Here is a 21,554-nt window from a genome sequence, read left to right on the forward strand (position 1 = left end):
TTGAATGAAAAAGCTTAAAGGACAAAGTAGGCTTAGCTTCTCTTCAGCTGCTCTCTTCTGTCTGAATCAAGAAGATAGAGCTGCAAACAGCATCTATGAATCCTGTGTCTTTGTATAACTTACGATGAAGTGTGCTGATATGACTCTCCTGTAATAAAGTTAAAAGACAAATAGTTATCTACATGGAAATACAAGAGCACTCTAGAGAAACTATCATCTATGGAGTTCCGGTCCATATCAGAAGTGGGTTTGAAGTTCTTTTTCCTTTCAGTGCTGTCACTTTAAAGTTTTTCTTTTAAAAATTGTTTTCCGTGTGTATTTCTTGGAACTATGTTCATCTGAAACTTCTGCATTTTAAATTATCTTTTTGAGATGTGCTTTTTAAATGGAGTTTTAAAAAATCGCATATGTCTCAGCAGTCTTTTTCTAGAAATAAGCTTGTAAGCAGTGCAGGTTGTAGCTGAATTTCTGTTTTTAGAAACCACTGTGAAATCTTTATCCTGTATTAATGCAGAGACACTTTTACAGAGCTGTCTTTGAGGAAAGATGTATGTAGCTTGTCTCTACCACAATTTGGGATACTGTGCATGCCTGCTTTCTCTAGAAGATCAGAGGTCTCTGTCTCTTGCATCTTGATAATAACTAAAGAGAAATTGTGTGACTTTTACTGTGCCTTCAGAAGTCTCAATACTGTCATTAGGATTCTGTACTGTTACCAGATCTCTCTCTTGACGTCATTGATGTTATTCACTCTCTTCATGATGCTGATTTTCATAGGACAGATGTTAGCTGTAATGAATAATGCAGGTGTATTTGCTCTCCTTTAGTAATGGTTACTGTATTTTGCAAGGACAATAAACATAGCAGTGAAGCATATTGAGCAGCATGTGTAGGACTGCGTTGCAGCTTTGGCAGCTTAAGTTTTATTCAAGGGTCTGCTGCTGACCTGCTGATGAACTTTGAATAAGTAATTTTGTAATACAAATGTAATAAAGAATATAAGATATGAATTACAGTTCATATAGTTTATATCATATAATCATAGAATTGTCAGGGTGAGAAGGGACCTCAAGGATCATCTAGTTCCAACACCCTTGCCATGGGCAGGAACATCCTCCACTAGATCAGGTTGTGCCCAGAGCCACATCCAGCTTAGCCTTAAAACCTTCCAGGGATAGGGCTTTTACCACCTCTTTGGGCAACCTGTCTCACCACTCTTACGGTGAAGAATTTCTTCCTAACATATAATCCATATCTACTCTCCTCCATCTTGGATCCATTCCACCTAGTCCTATCACTACCCAACACCCTAAAAAGTTGCTCACCAGCTTTCTTGTAAGCCCCCTTAAGATACTGGAAGGCCACAGTAAGGTCTCCTCGGAGCTTTCTCCTCTCCAGACAGAACAACCCCAACTCTCTCAGCCTGTCCTCGTAGGAGAGGTGCTCCAGCCCTCTGATCATCCTCATGGCCCTTCTCTGGACATATTCCAGCACATACATCTCTTTCTTGTAACAGGGGCTGCAGCACTGGACACAGTGCTCCAGGTGGTGTCTCATGAGAGCTGGCCACACTTCTCTTGAAGCAGCCCAGGATATGGTTGGCTTCCTGAGCAGCAAGTGTACACTGGCAGTTCATATTGAGCTTCTCATCCACCAGCACCCCTGAGTCAGGGCTGCTCTCAAGCCAGTCAACTGCCCAGCCTGGGAGTGCCCCAACCCAGATGCAGGACCCTGCATTTGGTCTTGTTGAACCTCATGAGGTTGGCATGGGCCCACCTCTCCTGCGCAGACTAACACAAAAGACTTCCCTTTGTATGTTTAATCTTAAAACGCAATCCATAGTTGCATTGAGATGCTCTGATCATGTTTAGGTTATTTACAGTCTAAAGACTTATGAATAATAGGACTTGAAAGAAGTTCATTAAAGCCTGCAGCCTGAAGAAGACAAAACAACTTACTAAGGCAAACCCATTTTTAATTACTGTCCAAGCTAAAGACTGTAACAGCAGGTCTGGAATGAAAATCACAAATGATAGTCCTTTGCTTCGGCAGCAACTCACATGATGGTTATTAAAAGGCATTGACAGGGCATTCAAGTGATATACTTGGAATATGGCCTTTCCATTGGTTTATTTTAGTCATCATAAAGTAAGTTGTCACTCCAAACTGTCTTCTGGTGACATCACCATGAGCATTCAAGACTCTTTTTCCAAAGCTTTTCTGATGTGTGTTTTAATAATTTTTAAAAATTATTATTATAAACTTCTCTATTAACATTTTATACAGTGAAGTGTTGTGCAGTAGCATGGTGCAATTGAGGAAGGAGGTAAATTTATTTTTATCTTGAAGGGTCACCTGAAATTCAGTGTCTCGATAAAAAGAAAATGGGAAAACTTGGAGAGCAAGCATTCTGACATCTGAGCGTGTTGGGACTTTTACTTAATGCAAAGGAGTTTTTGGCTAGCTGAAATACTGATTTTGAAATATTATGGGCTATCACACAATTGGAAATTAGAAGAAATCTAAAACCTTTTACAACTGCCATTTCTTTATAGATGTGGTTTTATTTCCAAAGCTGTAATTTCTACCAGTTGCTTCTTTACTGATTTGACTATTCTTGGACATTAACTGAAAACTAGAACTTTTAACATTCATTAGCAGTTAAGTATTTATAACTTCAACCTTTTTTGTAGTTTTGTAGGAGAAATTGTTTTATGGGATTACCTATAATCTCTCATGGGCTTCCAAAGTTACAAAGAGATGTCAATATTACTCTGAAGTTAAATTGTTTTGTCCTGAAATCTTCTGGTAACTGCTGCTCAAAAACTTAAGTATATACTTCAATTCACGTATCTGTCATATTGGTAGGATAAATTCCCAAATCTTAGTTTTTTTTAACTTCACAAATCTCCACAGTATGTCATCTTAAGTGGGGTTTTTTTGTTACTTTTCCCTATATGAGGTGCAAATAGCACACAAAAAAGTCTTGTACTATTGTAAGTTAGCAAGTTAATCAATCCTTAATCAGTGATGCAAAAGGTAGAAAATTGTGGAAAGCAAGGAATTAATTTTTAGTTCTCTTTTAAAATGGTAATTTATTATAAACACTCATGTAGAGACTGATAATGAATTCCTGGTAAGCAGAATGCTACATGATTAATCAATGTCAAATTACTTTAAAACAATTAAAGAGCCATGAGGATGATCAGAGTGCTGGAGCTCCTCTCCTATGAGGACAGACTGAAAGAGTTGGGGCTATTCAGTCTGGAGAAGAGAAGGCTCCAAGGAGACCTTATTGTGGCCTTCCAGTATCTTAAGGGGGCCTACAAGAAAGCTGGGAAGGGACTTTTTAGCATGTCAGGTAGTGATAGGACTAGGGGGAATGGAGCAAAATGAGAAGTGGGTAGATTGAGATGGGATGCTAGGAGGAAGTTTTACACCATGAGGGTGGTAAGACACTGGAACAGGTTGCCCACAGAGGTGGTAGAAGCCCCATCCCTGGAGGTTTTTTAGGCCAGGCTGGACGTGGCTCTTAGCAACCTGCTCTAGTGTGAGATGTCCCTGCCCATGGCAGGGGGGTTGGAACTAGATGATCCTTGAGGTCCCTTCCAACCCTAACAATTCTATGATTCTATGAAACACGATGCAGAAAGCTTTTATTTATTTTCAATTAAATATTACTTATTCCTGGTTAATTTTTCATTCAACTTTCATATTAACATAGGCTAATATGTATTTGAGATGAAAATGAGTAATAATTAAAATACTATGTAAAATCAAGATGTGCTCTGCTGTACTTGTACAGCTGTACCTTAAGTTTTTATATTTTGGCCACTGCAATTAATTTTACGTTTCCATGTTGTATATTTGTTTATTTGCAGAGACCACTATAAAACAGAATATGAAAAGAGACTCAATGAAGAGTTGGAGCAAATCAGGTTGAAAACAAATCAAGAAATTGATCAATTAAGAAGCACTTCAAAAGAGATGTATGAACGTGAAAACAGGTAGGTAAGATGAAGTCAGTTATTTGAGTAGGGCAAAAATGACCAAGTGCTATTATGTTCTTAGGGATAATCCTGGTTGACTCCTCTTTGAGAAGTGATTGAAATCTGAAAATTTAAGTTCAGGTCTAAAACTGATGAGATACTTGGAAAAACTAAAATGAAATTATACTTGTGCAGTTAATATATTATTATTAAATGATGGGCATCCAACATTGTCAATAAAAAGTATTATTACAATTCATGTTCTAGATGAACATTAGTGGTTTGAAGTTTGTTTAAATGTATAATGTTAATTAGTTAATACAAAATGCATTGATTTACCTGTCATGCTGTATAGACAATCTTGAAACCATGCTAGGAAACCAGAACAAATGGTGTTAAGGCATAAAATGAAGCAGAAGAAATGAGAAAAAAAATGAACTAATTCTATATCAGATTATTTACAACATTGATTCAAAAAAGCATTGATGTAATATAAAGCATTATAACATTCTCTTTTGAAGAAGATCCTACAAAGACCTCCATATTGAATTTTGTGTGTGTCATTTTGTTGAATTCTGTGGAATTACGTGCAAATACATAAGCTTTTAATGATCTAAGGATCTGGAGTTTTGGCACTGAATTTCTTTTTGAGCTTTGTTTTTGCCCCTTTTTTGGCTTCAAAATGGGAGGAGTGCTTAGTAGTTCATTATAACTTCATTGTAGATGTCCTGAAAGTCTTTTGTGTGGAGAAGGAAATGACTGTAGTAAAAAGATATTTGTGGCATCAGCATCTGTTCCTCTAATAGGTAGTTTACAGCTTGGAATAGTGAGAAAAGATCATGACTCCTGCTGTCTGTATTCCAGTCAACTGAAAGGTTCTAATTAAAAAAAAAATTACATCATTGTGTAGTTTTGCAAGCATGAGTAAAATACACACATGTATATCCATACCACTTCCTGTATGCAAATCTATTTTGAATTGCAAAGTATGAATTTAAATCTCCTCTATTTGTGGAGGTTTGACAAGAGTCTGTATATAATTGAGAAAGCTTCTGAAAGATATTACATTTTTATCTGGAATCAATTTACAGAAGGTTTGGTTTGTTCCTCGTTTTGAAATAATTACTTCTGAAATGTAAAGCCCTTAGGTTTGACTTCATATTTTGGAGAAAAAAAAAAAAAAAAAAGAGGATTTTTAGCATATGCTCTTTCTATAAAATACTAAGAAAAATAATCACTGTAAGACAGTGCTTCCCAATCTGAGGTGCACCTCAATGGTGAAACAAATGGAATCCCAAATTGTGAGCCAAGGAGTTTGCAATGAATTTGTTTGATGTGGTAAGATGCTGATCGTGACTGAAAATAAAGCTAAGATATTGTTTTCATCTTCAGGCTCAAAGCATGGAATAGTATTACAGCTAATACTCAGTTACGTTTACTTTGCCAAGCCTGATGGGCCTGGTATTTTCCCTTTAATTTATTGGCACTTATTTTACACTTGGATGAGTCAGTTCAAGAAGCTAAAACAGGGGAGGAAACCAATAAAAAGGTGATGCTTTCATTCTTAATTTATTTGGGATCAATTTTGCTTGCTTGGTTGTAGTAAGCCTTGTTTATGTTTGCATTAGCAAGCATGAGTGAATTCACAGGGCCCGTGAATGTCTACATGAGGTTTAGCTTTGGATTAGCTGCAGTCTGTTCCTATAGATCAAACACAATTTAACAGCTTTGAGTCTGTTAGATGCTCTCCCTGAGTGCATCTCCTAACTTGGTTCAGTCTGGTTGGAATCCAGTTTGTGCACTCTAGAATAGTTTAGGAATGCGAACTGAAGTGCAATAAACGGCAGTTGTTGAGAGATTTCAAAAGCTAATACAGATGCCCTTATGCTTCTGCTTCCCCTCCCCTGCCCTCATCCCACCTTTCTTTTTTCCACATACCTTTTCACAAATCTGTTGATAGTGTTTCTGTCCTGTTCTAGCATGGTACTTTCACTTGTGTGACATGCTTGCTATATACCTGTTGGTCCATATGGCCTGTATGTGCAACCATCATATAGGTGCTTTACCTCTTTCAGAGTTGCTGTCACACAGTCGAAAAACTGGCAGGGTTGCTGGCATGTTTCCTAACTCTGTTGAAAATATTTCAACAGAAGTTATCTCACATCTGAGATTGTCATCCTTTGTCGTTTTATTGCATTCCCAATTGATTAGCTGTTCAGTTAAGCAAAATAGCTTATTCTCTAAACAAATTGCTATATGCCTCCTACCGTTTCATTTTTATCCTACTTCCATTACTCTAGTCTTAAGGAGACACTGCACTCCTACTCTGAGGTATACTATGCTTGATCTTAATGCTGTTAAGAACATGTTGATTAATTTTGTTGTTTTGTCATAAGTCAATTCTAAAGAATCTACTCTCAAGGTCAGTCCTTGAATTTAATCAGTGAATTTTGTAGCCTCAGTAGCTCAATTTTTAAAGAAACTTTTGTTACCTTTCTCTCATAGCCAGTTAATCATTACATAATTCTGACACTGGTTCTTCATAAGTAACTATTTCCTATTCATATTAATTGCTTTGAGTTTGGAGAAGTATTAGAAACATTTCCATAATCTAGAAAAGTCTTTCTTCCTTCAATGTATCTAAAATGACGTAGGATAACATTTACATGGGCTTAATAATTTTCTATTTACCTCTGCATCTTGACTTTTCTGTGTAATTTACCTGGGACTATAACTTCACTTTTCTTTAAATCAAAAAGTTCCTGTGAGGGATGAGGGAAGAAACAACTTCAGTGAGGAGAGTTTGGTTGCATCTGCGTTAACAGTTCAGCCCATATGAGGAACGTGGTTTGGAAGTGAAACCTGCTAGTCATTGCTGGTTGCCATGGTTTTGCTTGCTTCGCAGTTTGCACTTGGATTTGCAGCGTTGTACTCACATTTGTAGCACATGAACAGGATTCCTTTTAGATTAAACAAAATTGAAAGGAGTCTCTAAAATCATCGGATGTATTCCAAATACTAGTCAATGTTCAAATCAGAAGAGCAAACCGAGAGTAAAGTAAAATCCTCAAGCAGTCACAACTTAGGTGTCTGGACCTCAACAACCACTGTTTGCTCTGCAAATAGTCTATTGCTGTGTTGCATTAAATAATGGAGATATAGCTTTATTAGCACTATATGAGCAGTACTTCCACTTAGTACAGTTCATTGCAATGCTATGCTACAGGTATAATACAGATTAACAGACTACTAGTACCTAGATATTTTTTTTTACCCAAATACACTATGTATTATTCTTCATGTTGGTGAAATAATGAGATAGTTTGCAAATTCTGACTGATTCTTGGTTAAAAAAAATGGGAGTTTAATTGCAGTAAAATGTTTATATAATGGTTCTGTGGAGATGAAAAATTATGCCAGCAACAGAAGCCAGAAGGAGATACCAATGATGTGCAGTGATCTATATTTTGAACTAACTAGCCAATTAGTTGTATTTAGAAGTAGAATTTCTATGCCTAGCTAATCTTTTCCTGCTCTGACATAAAAGTTGCAAATCATCTCAACTAGGAGGACAACATTCCCCTGGTTACTAGTGAAGTACCAAGCAAAATTATTTGAATGTTATTTAATTCCTACAATTCTACATCTAAATGGGTGGTTTGATAATTGTTTTTAGTATTTCAGAACTGGGAAGTTTGCTTATATATATGAAAATAATCTGAAGTAAAGCCTCTAATGAATAGACAGACTCTTCTATCACTCTGTGAGACTGAAGAAGGTAGCATTGAAGTTAAGATTTGTCAATGGTAGTTCCTGAAGCAGACCAGTCTTTTTCCTGACAGATTTCTTGACAGAATAACTGTTGTTTTGGGGTTTTTTTCCCAGAAATTTGAGAGAGGCAAGAGATAATGCTGTTGCTGAGAAAGAAAGAGCAGTTATTGCTGAGAAGGATGCCTTAAGAAAATACGATCAACTCCTCGAACAGTAAGTATTTTTTAAGATGCATAGTAAAAAAATCTAAAGGTTTAACTTAAATATTTACATCTAAAAAGTTTTAGGTAGAGGAAGTGACTGTTTTGGCTTTCTGCGTATAAAGAATACATTGAATTACAAAAATTTTGTGTCAGGGAAGTTACAGATTTAATTCTAAACTTTTTTTCCAGTACCACTTGTGCTAGTTTCAGGCTGCGCCTAAAAAATTTTCCACACAGATCTTGGAACAGAAAGTGATAGAATGTACAAAAATCACTATTGGGTGTGAAAAGGAAAATAATAAGTTCTCAATAATCCCATTGGACAGATATCTACTATAAAAGTTAGTTTGGTAAACTAACTTTCTCTCTTTTTGGCTTCCTTGCTCTGGCAGATACTAGCTTCTGGCTTCTGCTGACCTTGAATGCGTTCTTGCTGTGGTTAAGTATCTAACAGCAACTCTCTGCTCTCTCTCTTGTCCCGTGTGTACCGGGGGGTAGGGAAGGGAGCAGGGAGTGAGGAAGCTATTAGTAGTCACCTGGTTTGTCCAGGGGGGGTTCTTGTGTAGTTTATAAATGGTACATATATGTAAATATTGTATATTTGATACATATTCATTGCATTTCATTTCTAGATTATAGTTTTGCTTGTAAATACAGCTTCGTTCACCTCCACTGAGTTGGTCTGGCTGTTGGGGGGAATTTTCAACCCACCACACAGTGCAGTAACAATATGAAAGCTTGATTATTCTGTAAAGACAAGCAAGCATAATTATGCATCTCACAGCAAGAATGTGGATTGCATGCTGTACAGTAGAGTGATCATACTCTGAACCTCAACTCCTTCAGTTGAAAGCAGGAAATATTTTGTATGATGACTTCAATTTATAGTTTTTGTAAAGTGTGGGTAGTGACTAGTAGTGCTTGCTATGTACTTCTCTTCTTACTTCTGTCTCTTCGCAGTCTTTCGTATTCCGTGTACAAAATACATAGTGTCTATACAAATGTGCAACTCGTATGGAGAAGGAAACTATGGCTGATATCTGCCTGCTTACATGTAGTCTTACTATCCTGTTCTACAGCTTCACTCTTTGTAAATTCAGACTATTTGTTATGGTGAATTTTGAGGTAATGTAACATAGATACAGAATAGGATCACTTGAATGGAAAAGACCTTAAGATCATCAAGTCCAACCATAACCTCACATCTCCTTGTAAACAGCTGTTAGACCATGTCCCTAAGCTCCTCGTTCAAATGTCTTTTAAATAATTTTAAAACTATGGACAATTATCAAAGCTTTCATAATAAGTTTTCATGTGTCCTTAATTTTAGATTTGATTCATTGTTTAATTCAAATATTTTTTTTTTCTAAAATGAAAAAGTCAGTCTATTAACCAATTGTGCTACCTTGTCATCTGTTCAAAGAAAGTACTAGATGTGAACTTTCTTTGCTTGGAATTTTATTTACAAGTAGCAATCCATTAAAATGTTGCTAACTTATGCATAAACACAAATTAATTGCATCTTTTAATATTTACATATATCTCCTGAATTGCAATGGTGATATTACTGAAGAAAAAGCATTGCCTGTGGACTGAAAAAATGTTGTTGCTAACTAGTGGTGTGAAATACCAGGGGTAGTTTTAGACTTGATATCTATGCAGAGTTTCAGATGTTTGATTTCAGATGAATTCTAGCTCAGGCTGAATGGGCCCAAGGGTGCTGAATGTTCTTTGATTCTCAAAAAAAAAAGGAATTCAGTTAAACTCTGAGATGATGGCTCCACAATGTAAATCAAAATTTGGAAATCAAAGCTGGTTAAGCAGAGATAACCAGGAATCTTCGCTCAAAACTGATCTGAATCAAAATGCTAATGTGAGTCAACTGTCTGTTTCTTTCTGATAAGACTTCTACCTTTCATGGTGATAAGACTTACTATCACATATGGGGACTTGACATCCAACTGGAAGCTTTTCTTGAAAATAGGTCTGGAGTATGACAAACCAAGTATGAGCTTCCATGTTTTTAATGAAAATTTAAACTTAATATTTCTCCTCTTTTTTTTTTTTTTTTTTATAACTTCAGAACCATTGAGAAAATGCTGTTCTGCTGTATTTCCATTTATATAATGTTTTTCATATCGTTATGTTTTTGAGAGAGGAACTTCCTCTGGAGTCAGAAACATAAGATTTTAAAATGCAAGCTTTAGAGGGTAAAAAAAAAAGTTAGTAATATGAAAATTGATGGTTGCTCACCTTGTTTGATACATTCATACTTCTCTTCTCCTGGAGCTTTGTCTAGTGATAAGCTACAAATTAAGTAAAAATCCCCTCAATTTAAGTAAGTTGATAAATACTGTTTTTTGGAGTTCGAAGAAGTAGATTCTGCTTCAGAAGATTACGCTTTTCAGAAAAAAAACTTCTGCTTTGGGAAATGGAAAACATGTACTTCCCTTTAAAATGTAGGTGCCTGTCTTTAAAACTACTTCACTTCTAACCACAGCACAGTAGTCAAGACTGTGACTATTTCAGCATTCCAAATCAGCTGCCTAAATGAGCTACGAAGTAACAAGCTGGCATGATAAGATGGAATAAGTGCCTTAACTTAAAAGACCTCAAATTCTGAATTTACTGTGGACTGACATACGGCAGTTCCATGGAACACAGAGATTTTGAAATATCACCACAAGCCCCTAAGATAAACAAGGAATACCTGTGTTGTCCAATGCTATATTTAAGTGATATAACAGCTATTTCTGCTTCAGTGAAAACAAGGTGACTCATCGTAGTTACCACTGGTATCATAATCTGTATAAACAAACATGTTTGAAAGCTTCAGAAGCATGTGGAATGTTGACTGGCCTGAATGATGGTTAAATAAAGCCCCTGGCAAATCTTGTGATCAGAAGTGTAGCTAATACCCAATTTTATAGTCAACTGCAGTTATTTTAATTTTTCTTACTGATGTTTGTGATAGCCTTTTGTAAATGGCTGTTTACAAATGCCAAAAAAGTACAGAAGTTATAATATTAATGAAAGAGAGATATTGAGAAACAACCCCTGCTGTTTCAGTTTCAGAGTAGATCACTGTGATGTCAGGATATATTATACAACTGTATAATACCATGTGAGAATCCATGTTTCATTTACTTGTGATTATGAAAAAAACAACTGATCTGTTATTTTCGATTAGACTGTGGTCATTATATACAATTCTACTATGTCATGCATGTTCTAAAAACAAAACAAACAAAACAAAAATACCAATCACTAAAGGGAAACCTTTTCCCTTTGCTTGAAACCGCTGGTAATATGACTAAGACTTTTTTCTACTTTTAAAGCTGTACTGCCTCAGTCAAAATGTCTAGGGGTTGAATGAGGAGAGCCATTCTATAATAGCTTTGTAGTGGAGTGTAGATACTAAATAGAGTTAACTTTTCCTTCTCTTCAGTATACCTGGAGTATTATGTTTGATCTATTGACTGTTAATCTATTACTTCTTGCTTAGAAAAGCCAACCCAATAAAACAACAACAACACAAACAGCATTAAAAATTATTATAGAATAAAATCATAGAATTATTTGAGTTTGAACGGACATCTAAAGGTTCTCCCGTCCAACCTCCCTGCAGTAATCAGGGACATCTTCAGATCATGTAGCTCAGAGCCCTATTGAATCTGGCCTTGAACATTTCCAGCAATAGGGCATCTGTCACCACTGTGGGCAACATTTTCTGGTGTTTCCCATCCTCATTGTGAAAAAAAAAAAAAAAAAAAAATTCTTACCCTGTCTTAACAATGATAAAATGGGAAGTGTACAGAACTGCGGAGAAACAAAATAGGTATGTGGTACACAGAAAAAAGAGTATTAAAGAACATTATTTTATGGCAATACAATTCCTTCAACTTTTTGCAGTGGGCACTACTGAAAAAAAAACCTCAGTTTTGTAAAAACTAATGGGAGATGTAAATTTCTGCTTCTGACTATGAGGTAATAGGACATTTCTAAGTAGGTACTTTTTCTTTTTTTTTTCTTAATCGAATATGCACAGGTGATGAAAGAGCATTTGTAAATATTTTTTGCAGTTAGGTTCAATAAAGTCAGGGTAGTTTAAAGCCTTAGGTTTGTTCTATAAAGACTTCAAAGAATTTTTAGGTTATTACTTACACATTTCTGCACTGTTGTGTATAGCTCAGCTATTTAAAACTATTAAATTTGTAATGGACAATCTGCTACAGGTAAAAATACCTTTAGGAGTGTTTTTAGTGTTTCTATTTAGAAATGGCTATCTCAAATAAAAAGTATAATAGAAGAAAAGTCATTGACATTTCTCGATAGCAACTGTCTATGCTTCATGGCTTTAGAAAAAAAGTATGCAGAAAATTTTCTCTGTCTTTGTGTTTACCTATTTAATGCTTTTCCTTCCAGCCAGCTGCAAGCCATTTATACATTTTGCAGACTTTTTTCTATCCATTAATATTTATAATTTGAATTTATTTTTACCCTTATTTTCTTTGTTTGATTGTGGTACTTTTTTAGAATTAATTTGGAGGCCAGATTAATGCTACGTGATGTTAGTCTGTTTTAAACTTTGTAGGTGATAGAGGTGATCAATCTTGTTCATCAAATGTATTTAAATTAGATAAAAATAAAATCCCTATATCTTTTTATTAATTGCAGACAAGCTGAGAGGACTATCTTAGATGAATTTACTGGATAAATAAACATTGTACTTTGCATTTAGAATCTGCTGAATATTCAGGAGTCTCATTAGTTTAGGATTTATTACATTATTCTTTAATTGTTAATAGAAACAATGAAATTAATTATTTGCCCCTTTACTAACATGTTTTTATAATCTGGATGTTGCTGACTGCAATGACAGGTTTCCAGTCTTAAAATGGTTAAGCCAGTGTATTTGTGTGCTGGACTTATTACTAATACTGGCATAAGAGTCTACTACCTCTTCTAGAGGTATTTTCAAAATTCAAGAATGTTTGTGTAAATGAAAAGTTAAATAATGAATTAAAAAAATGCTGAAAACTTCTGGCCAAAATATTTCTTTGCCACAGCTTCCATAACTCTATATTTGAAGCTTCTGTCTTAGCCTTTTACTCCCTAGACATGGCTGTTACTTTTGTAATCGCTATAATCGAGGAGCCATGTAGGTCTTGAAAATTTCTACTTCTTTCAATTATCAGTTTCAAATAACTTCATTAGTGTTCTCTAAAATACTTTTTTTTGGTAATAATTATCTGCTGCTGCATTCATTTATGACTTCTGTAGTATGATGTATGTATGTAACTTTGATAACACATAGTAAAGCCAAGTTCTTTACTGTCACTGTTAGACTTTGTCTAGATTTCAGTCCTAGCCAAAGTAACTAATACATACGTCTCATAAAAAAACTACCTTCATCAAATAGATGAGTGGTAGAGTTAGTAAGACTGCAGACTTGCTAAGGCATGCCTAGTTATTTGATTGTTTCCTAATAAGGATCTTAAAATTTTACATTCTTAGCTAAGATAGCGTTCTTCCAGAATGAATGCTTTAAGCCCTGTAACCAGTCACCTCATAACTGTGACTGTCTATGATCAGTGTCAAGACTCACAGGAATGAGAAATTGGTCTGGTGGCTAACCTTTCAGAGGCTTCAGGGCTTTGAAATTTTATTCTCTTACAGCGCAAGGCATATTCAACAATTATTGCTGTAGAAGTCTTTTTATTTCAGTTCCTCTTGCCTCAGATCCTAAGAAATAATTTTCACCTATGGGGAGGTTATGCTAAGAACATATCCTCATATCATAAAGAATTTCCTAAAGCCTTGTCATTTTCATTTTACCTATTCGTTTCCTGTTAGCAGGAATGTTAAAATTCTGTGATGCCTGTTATGCTTGCATAGCCAAGAAACTATTTACTCTTTTAAGTCCTTATGGGTTTTTTTGTTAGCCAGGAAATGTTGAAAATACTATCAGAGTCCTTTGAGAACAACTTTGAAAGCAGTTATCTCCTTCAAGGAAGCATTGTGTGATATAAGGGTGCTGCTACACTTTCTTGAATTGTGGAGTTGAAACTTCCACTGCAGTCCATGATTTTGCTATGATTTTTAGTATCCTTCCTGCATGCAAACAATTTTTGTGATTTGCTGTGTGCAGCTTCTCGTTAATTATGAGGACTAATGGGATGAGCAAACAGGGGTCCTTTGGAACCTATTACCAAATGATGCTTTAAATGATAAAAGCTTACATGGGTTCAAAAGGAGACTGGAAAAGCTCAGATGTGAATTAGATAATTACTTAACAAGCAGAAACCACATCCAGTTCAGGAAGTTCTTGAGCTAGAAATAGTTAAACACTAGTGGTAGAATATTAGGGAAAATATAATCTATGCAGAAGTTTTTCTTGCTCTTCTCAAAACGTACAGTTTTGGCTACATTTGGAGATGGGATTATCAGGCTGCATGGGTCTTTTATGTGATACACTACAGCTATTCTATGTACAGCTATTTTACACAGAACAGAAGCTATAAAAACACTGGAAGATTTCCCAACCTCTTAACTGTGTGCTTTGTGTGCAGAATATTTCTAACCATCTGAGCTTGAAGGATTATATTTATGTGAAGTCTCTAACAGCATTAGGTAGCCAAAAACACTTCATTGTCATAAGGGAAAATAACCTTTTTTATAGGAAACTCCAAGTACACAGGTTTTAGAATGTGGAAGAGAAGTCACAAATAACAATTTAACTATTAATGCAGGCAATGATTAACTGTGTCCATCTACCAAAACTGTGTATCATAATGCTTGTTCCAAATCAAAATTCTTCAGAGCAGGAATATTGTATTTTCTGTATTTATTGTAATTTACAAAAAATATGGTACTCAAATTGTGTCTGTTAATGTAACATATTTTAGTTTAATAAAAGTTTTCTTTCAATAGACTCAGACTGTAATTGCAGAATATAACTACTGTGAATACATTCTGCTTACCCTCTGGAAAAGGATGTGACTCTGTATTCCTATCTGGATAACAAACTGGTGAAGAACAGTCTGTCCAAATAGTTGTTTATGTGGTTTGAGAAGGAAGTTACAGCTTTGTAATGTTACAGTTCTCATAAGAAACTCTGAAATATGAATGTAAGTCTTCCTGACAAGAGAGTTTTGGCCAGAGCTTGCCTTCTGCAAAATCCCGTTTAAAGAGCTGAGAAAATGTAAGTATAATTGGAAGCCCTAACTCTACTGCTCTCAGCTTGGTTGTCACTTGTATGGTGGTGGTACCCATTTCATGTAAATAACTCTCATGTATGAAGAAAATGGTAGCATATTATTCTGGAATTGAGGGTAGGTAGTCCATTTGTAAATGACTAGATGAAGGACTATGAATAAGTGAAGAGCCATCATACTATGGTCATTTATGAACACGCTACTAAGACTACTTACGTCAGTGAGTCATGGAACTTTCACCCACAGGGAGCTGTTTGCCTTTGGCATTAGTCCATCCAGCACTGAATATGTGTAATTAATCTTAGTCATGCTGGAGACTTCCCGAAAGAGAGGGACATACGATATTTACATTCAGTGCTCACATCTGATTAAATCACTGTTCCCAACTGATGGAACAACCAAATGAGTCCTTTGCAGCCTGTTATTGCTTTCTCTTGTCATGAGACTCGCTTGTTGGTGATGGATGCCTTGGTGAGAAGAGAATGGGAAGACCAGGGTTGTATGGCTGACTTGCCTTTTGTACAGTCTCCTTTCTAGGTAAGATTTCCTCAGGAATGTATCCCAGACTTTGTCAGGGTTGGCTCAGAGACTTGTTTACATGCAGGGAGACCAGTACATTTCTTTTTTGAAAGTATGTGCCTTCAACACTGAAGTATTGCATCACATACTGGATAGTGGGGAAGGCCATGTCCTTTAGTTTACTCAGTGCAAAGCTATTTAGATAATTTTTACAGTTGTTTGTGTTTCTAGCTAAATGATCTAAAGACACAATTGTGTTTACTAATATGACTATGCGGGTAACTCTCCAAGAATATTCTGTGAAATGAGGAAAATGAACCTTCAATTAGTGTTCACTTCATACCTAAGCAGAGTTCAAGAGCTTGCTAAGGAATACTTTGATTCGGGATAGCTGTAGGCTGGTAATTGTGACATGTTAGCATCATTTGTTTACCAAACAGTGAGTATATGGGTGTGTACTTTTTTTTTTTTTTTTTTTAAATACAAAACAAGTTACTTGCAAACAGCAAGACTGAAGATAATGTGAACATTTGTTCTGGGCAGGCTCTCAGTTCTGCGTGGGCCTCTGAGGGAAGACTGTATGAAAGTAGATACACTGGACTGCTTCTGACCATAGCTTGAGCTTATTGCTGAGAGCAGTGTGGTGAAAGGCAGCAAGAACAAAGAACCTGGAAACTGATCAGAGATGAAATGGAAGGGTGCAGGTGAAAGAGTAAATGAAGAGGCTTTACTACAAACAGTACAGGGCTTCTGTAGTTCCTACCACTAAGTAGAATTCATAAAGATGTTGCTCATAAGAACATATATTCATAGAATTGCCTGGTTGGAAAAGACCTTAAGATCATTGAGTCCGATCATAACCTACCACTTCCCTATACCTAAATGTTAGACCATGTACTGAAGTGCCTCATCCAAATGTCTTTTAAATACGTACAGGGATGGTGACTCCACCACCTCTCTGGACAGCCTTTCCCAATGCCTGATGACCCTTTCAGTGAAGAAATTTTTCTTAGTATCTAATCTAAACCTTCCCTGATGCAGCTTAAGTCCATTTCATCTTGTCTGATCACTTGTTACCTGGGAGAAGAGGCTGACCCCCCACCTCACTACAACCTCCTTTCATGTAGTTGTAGTCAACCTTCTCCAGGCTGAATAACCCCAGCTCCCTTAGCCACTCCTCATAGGACTTGTGTTCAAGACCCCTCAGCAGCTTTGTTGCCTAATGTCCTTCTTGTAGTGAGAGACCCAAAACTGATGACAGTATTTGAGGTGCAGCCTCACAAGTGCTGAGTAGAAGGTTATGATCACTTCTCTGGTCATCCTTGTTTGACTATTTCTGATACAGGCCACCTGAGCACACTGCTGGCTCATACTCAGCTGCTGCCCAGTAGCCCAGAACCCTCTCTGCCAGGCAACTTTCAAGCCACTCTTCCCCAAGCCTGTAGCATTGCCTTAAGTTTGTTGTGACCCAAGTGCAGGACCTGGTGCTTGACTTAATATAGTTGACCTCTGCCCATCAATCCAAACTTGTCCAGATTCCTCTGCAAGAGCCTTCCTAGCCTCCAGCAGATGGACAGTCCCACCCACGCAGCTTTATGTCATCTACAGACTTACTGAAGGTGCACTCTATCCTGTCGTCAATAAAGATATTAAATAGAACTGGCCCCAGCCCTTTCTTATAAACCCTATTTATTGGCAGGGTTTTAAAGGAACCTTGTGTGAATGACTGTCATTTAGTCTTTTCATAAAACATTAGATTTCGTAACACACACGTGAAGCATAAATGTACATGCTTGCACTTACAAACCCATTTTTGTGTCTCTCCTCTAAACTTTAAATACTTGATATATTATCAAAATGCTGGAACTCTTGGCTGATGTTTTAGCGAATACTACTGTGTGTTTATGTATAGAATCTTGTCATCTGGAATTGTTTTCATAGATATTCTAATTGATTCATGGAAAGTGTTTGTTGCCATGGGTAAACAGCTACAGAAGTTGAATGACTCATCCTTTCTGAAATTTTGCTTAATGTTTGCTCCGATTTGTCTGAGATGTTAACTTTTTCCTTTCCAGAAATATAATTGAGGTCATAAGTTTCAAAAGGCTTTGAAAAGTTCCATTTTCCCACTTTATCTTGAACACATTGCAGGGGTCACTAGAATTGGTTGTGGGTTGTAGTGAGGGGAAGAATTTGTCCTGTTCAAAACCCTATGGAAAGGGGTTATTTTTTGTGCAAAATGGTACCATATGCAGACAGAAAAAAAAACCCAGAAACTCTAATCCTTGTCTTCATACACATCTTACTTCAGGTGATTAACTGACTCTTGACTTTCTGAGTACTCTGAACAGTAGAGGACAAATATGGCATGACTGATGCAAATCCTGTGCCCCTGTGAAATGCCCAGTATTAGGTGGAGTAAAGCTTTAGTCGATACCTTAATTCTAAATTTTTTACCTAAATTATGTGAGGAAATATTGTATCGTTTTTCTCTGATGTGTGTTTATCTAGGATATTTATTGATTTTTTTTTTTTTTTTTTTTACAGGCAGTGTACATTTTAGAAAGTACTGGGGCTGGGGTTTTTTGTTTTAGGTTTGTCCCCTATGACATGCTTCTCGGTCACAAGTTGTGAAATCTGAGTTTAATTTCTGTGTTATGTCAAAGTTTGGGGCTTTTTTCAAAGTATTCTATACACAGAGATAAATGGGTTACGTTTCAGGTTTATTCTTTTGGTGCCAGACGAACACCTTTTTTCAAAGAAAGAAATAACTTTTAAAGTAATGTATTTGCTGCAATGTACTTGCATTGTCAAAGCATGCAGGTGAACAGAAAGTAATTGACGTGCTATGAATTAGTAAAGAGTTGTTATGGTAATTTATTTGCCTGCCAGGGCTCTCCCCCCACTTTGCATTTTTTTGTGAAATAGTCAAATCTTCCTTTTGTCCTTTGTCTCAAATGTTCCTCTCTTTACATGGAACAACTGTATGAAACAGTTTTAGTTTATCCATTAAAGTAAGCAAAAATAATTGCAAGCTTTTTTTATTGTTAAATTGATACCATTTGGCAGAATTACTTGTGAATTATTTTTAAAAATTGTTTTTGCATTTATCTTTATAAGTCTCTTTTGTTATGCCAACAGTCTAAATCTCTTCATAAACTTCAGTTAAAGGAAACATATTTTCCATGATTATTTGAAAATATGTTTACTGGAAGAGAAGCCTAGTGAATTCCCACAGATGAAGTGTGAATGTATTTCTCCCACTTCTAAATGAGTTCTTATTTCCTTCTGATACCACAATGAGTCACTTTCAACACGTTTTAGTTTAGCTTCTAAAACATTAAAAACCTTGGCAGAAAAACGTCGATGAATGTTACATCCAGTTTTTAAAACTGCTTCCAAAGAATATTTTACTAACATGCAGATTCTGAATAGAACTTTCAGAATGGAGAAGTCTCCTTTGTAATATAGCCTGGAAGTATTTGCAGAGGTCTTATTTTTGTTGTTTGGTAAGGGGTTTTTCTACCTTTACTGTATTTTGATTTAACCATCCTGTAAAATATGGAGAATATTTTTTTGAAAAAGCCTTAAAGTTTACAATTAAAATGTTATAAATGGAGTGCTTTAGCAAGGTAAGCGATAGTTTTCTTTAGATATACAACCTGAATTTTGCAAAATTAGACGTTACTTTATTTTACAATTTTTCAATTTTACAACCTTTTCAAGATAAATGTAGCCCTATCTGTTTTAATATGGCATTATTTGATGTTTATATGCTATTCCACACTTTAATCTGTTTCCTTGAAAGTTGAGATGTGAGAAAAGAACTCAAACCTGAACACTTGGTATGATTAAAAGGAACTTAGGAATAATGGGGGTAGAATGGGAGGAAAAAGGAGCAGGCAGACCAGGCATACTTAGATTTAAAAAACAAACAAACAAAGAAACAAACAAAACCAACTCAAAATCACCTGTGTTCTATTTGCAAGAAAGTTTATTTCCATTTGTATATTACTTAAAGAGTATTTATTATTTTAACTTCCTTGTCCTGGCTTCCTGATATCTGGAACACTTATTATAATGGAACTTATGCTTTGCTCACATTTTAATACCTGTGCTTAGACACATTTCTGCAGTCTGGGTTTGGATACTGTTCTAATTTTTTTCCATTCGTTGGCAGCATTTGTCTTGTGAGTTGAATATGCACAGTAGGGCTAACTTTCCAACTCTGATTATTCTCTTTTCCAACTTTAACTGTCTGTATTTTGTCCACAGTGCAACACCATGTTATCAGTAAGTTCTTACTGTAATTGCCACCTTTAAAAATTTCTTTAGCTTTTTTATTAGACTTAAGAAGAAGATGCGGAAAAAAATTAATACTTGGATTACTAAATCTTTAATTCAAAGATTTCCTGGAATCTCTTTTACCTTAATTGTGTGGTATAAACAAAAAGCATTTCAAACCCCTTCTTCTTACACCTCCCACTTGCCACAAATTGGCCTTAAATATATTGACTTTTCATCAAGGAGAAACTGAAAAAATGAGGGGGGAAAAGTTAGTTTAGGGAATGGAGAGTCTTAATTATTTTGTCAGGTAAATACAGATACGTTCTTCTTCCATTGTGTCTAAGTTGATGTGAAAGTTGCAAACAATTGATAATAGGCAAAAGAGGAAAGGTAATAAAAATTACAAGATGAGGGGTAAAGAGCGGCATGATAGTAAGATATTAAATGAAAGAGAGAGCAGTCATGAAAACTTTACTGAGTAAGATTCATCTGAGTATAGAATATATAGTGCAGTTTTCCAGTCTTACTTTTTGGAAGAGTGGCCTAAGTCAGGCAAAGAAAAAGCAGTTGCATTAAGGGGTTGGATAAGTGGCAGGCAATGAGTTGGGAATGGTGTCAGAGTCCATTTCTTCCATTCTGTAAATCCTGTTGTTGGTAACTTATTTGATATGCATTTTGTTTAGTACAAAGTGAACATCTCCTTCCAGTTCTAACATTGAAAACCCTTGAACATCCATTTTCAGAGATCGCAGTTTTCTAGAGTTCCGTTGCCTTTTTGAAGCCTTTTTTTTTAATGCAATGTACTCTTAGACTTTGAATGAGTTCAACCAGTTTCTGAGAAAAGTAAGTAAATGCAATGCAGATTTCAGAACAACTTTTACTGTGGCTGTCATCAGTCTTATCTAAATGCCTGTACTGGGATGAAATGATGTCTATTTTTCTGCTGGCATATGAAAAGAGTCTACATGACAGACTTAGATGTAGATACCCACATTATAAAATTCTGAAGCTAGGTGAGGTGAGTCCCTCCTGTCTTTCCTGAGTTACAGGGCTTTAGCATTGAATCTCTTCACAAATCCATGGGTTTGGGAGCTTTTATGCTTTACCATCACTAGAGTTCTCTTCCAATGCAGAATTTTTAAGCCTTTAACACTGTGTCAAATGCTGGCCGTAAAATTGAATGTTTCATTATGAAGTATAATATACTTTATATGCTACTTTTTTTTTTTTTTTTTTTGCTTATTTGGTTTTGTTTTTCAAATGGGCTGTTCCATTAAATCCATTAAACCTTCCATGACTGGGAAGATTTTGGTTGACAGAAGTGTACTGAGATTATGTAAGTCTAGAGTTGTGATTATACAAAGGATTAGATCTGGTTAATGAAACTACAGATGTTAGGAAGACACCATGCTCCTTCAAATGTTTTTTTTTCTTAGCTGTCTTACAGTAACTCTTAGAAGAGCTACCACATGTAAATGAAGAGGAATTGTATTTGTCTTTTTAGAGAAAAGGGGAGAAAGGACAGACAAAATTTGAACAATACACCAGACTGCATAATACAAATGCAT

The 21,554-nt window shown here is 35.8% G+C and overlaps 1 protein-coding gene across 1 annotated transcript in view; it reads left to right on the forward strand.

Annotated features, from left to right (window-relative positions):
- PIBF1 (progesterone immunomodulatory binding factor 1) overlaps window positions 1-21,554 on the forward strand; it is a 124,415-nt gene that overhangs the window by 25,127 nt on the left and 77,734 nt on the right. Inside the window, exons 8-9 of the mRNA XM_054385371.1 lie at window positions 3,882-4,007; window positions 7,875-7,973. Coding sequence (XP_054241346.1) covers window positions 3,882-4,007; window positions 7,875-7,973 — 225 coding nt within the window. The remainder of the gene's footprint in view (window positions 1-3,881; window positions 4,008-7,874; window positions 7,974-21,554) is intronic.

The sequence above is a fragment of the Indicator indicator genome, chromosome 1 (assembly GCF_027791375.1).
Source record: "Indicator indicator isolate 239-I01 chromosome 1, UM_Iind_1.1, whole genome shotgun sequence".
NCBI classification, from domain to species: Eukaryota; Metazoa; Chordata; class Aves; order Piciformes; family Indicatoridae; genus Indicator; species Indicator indicator.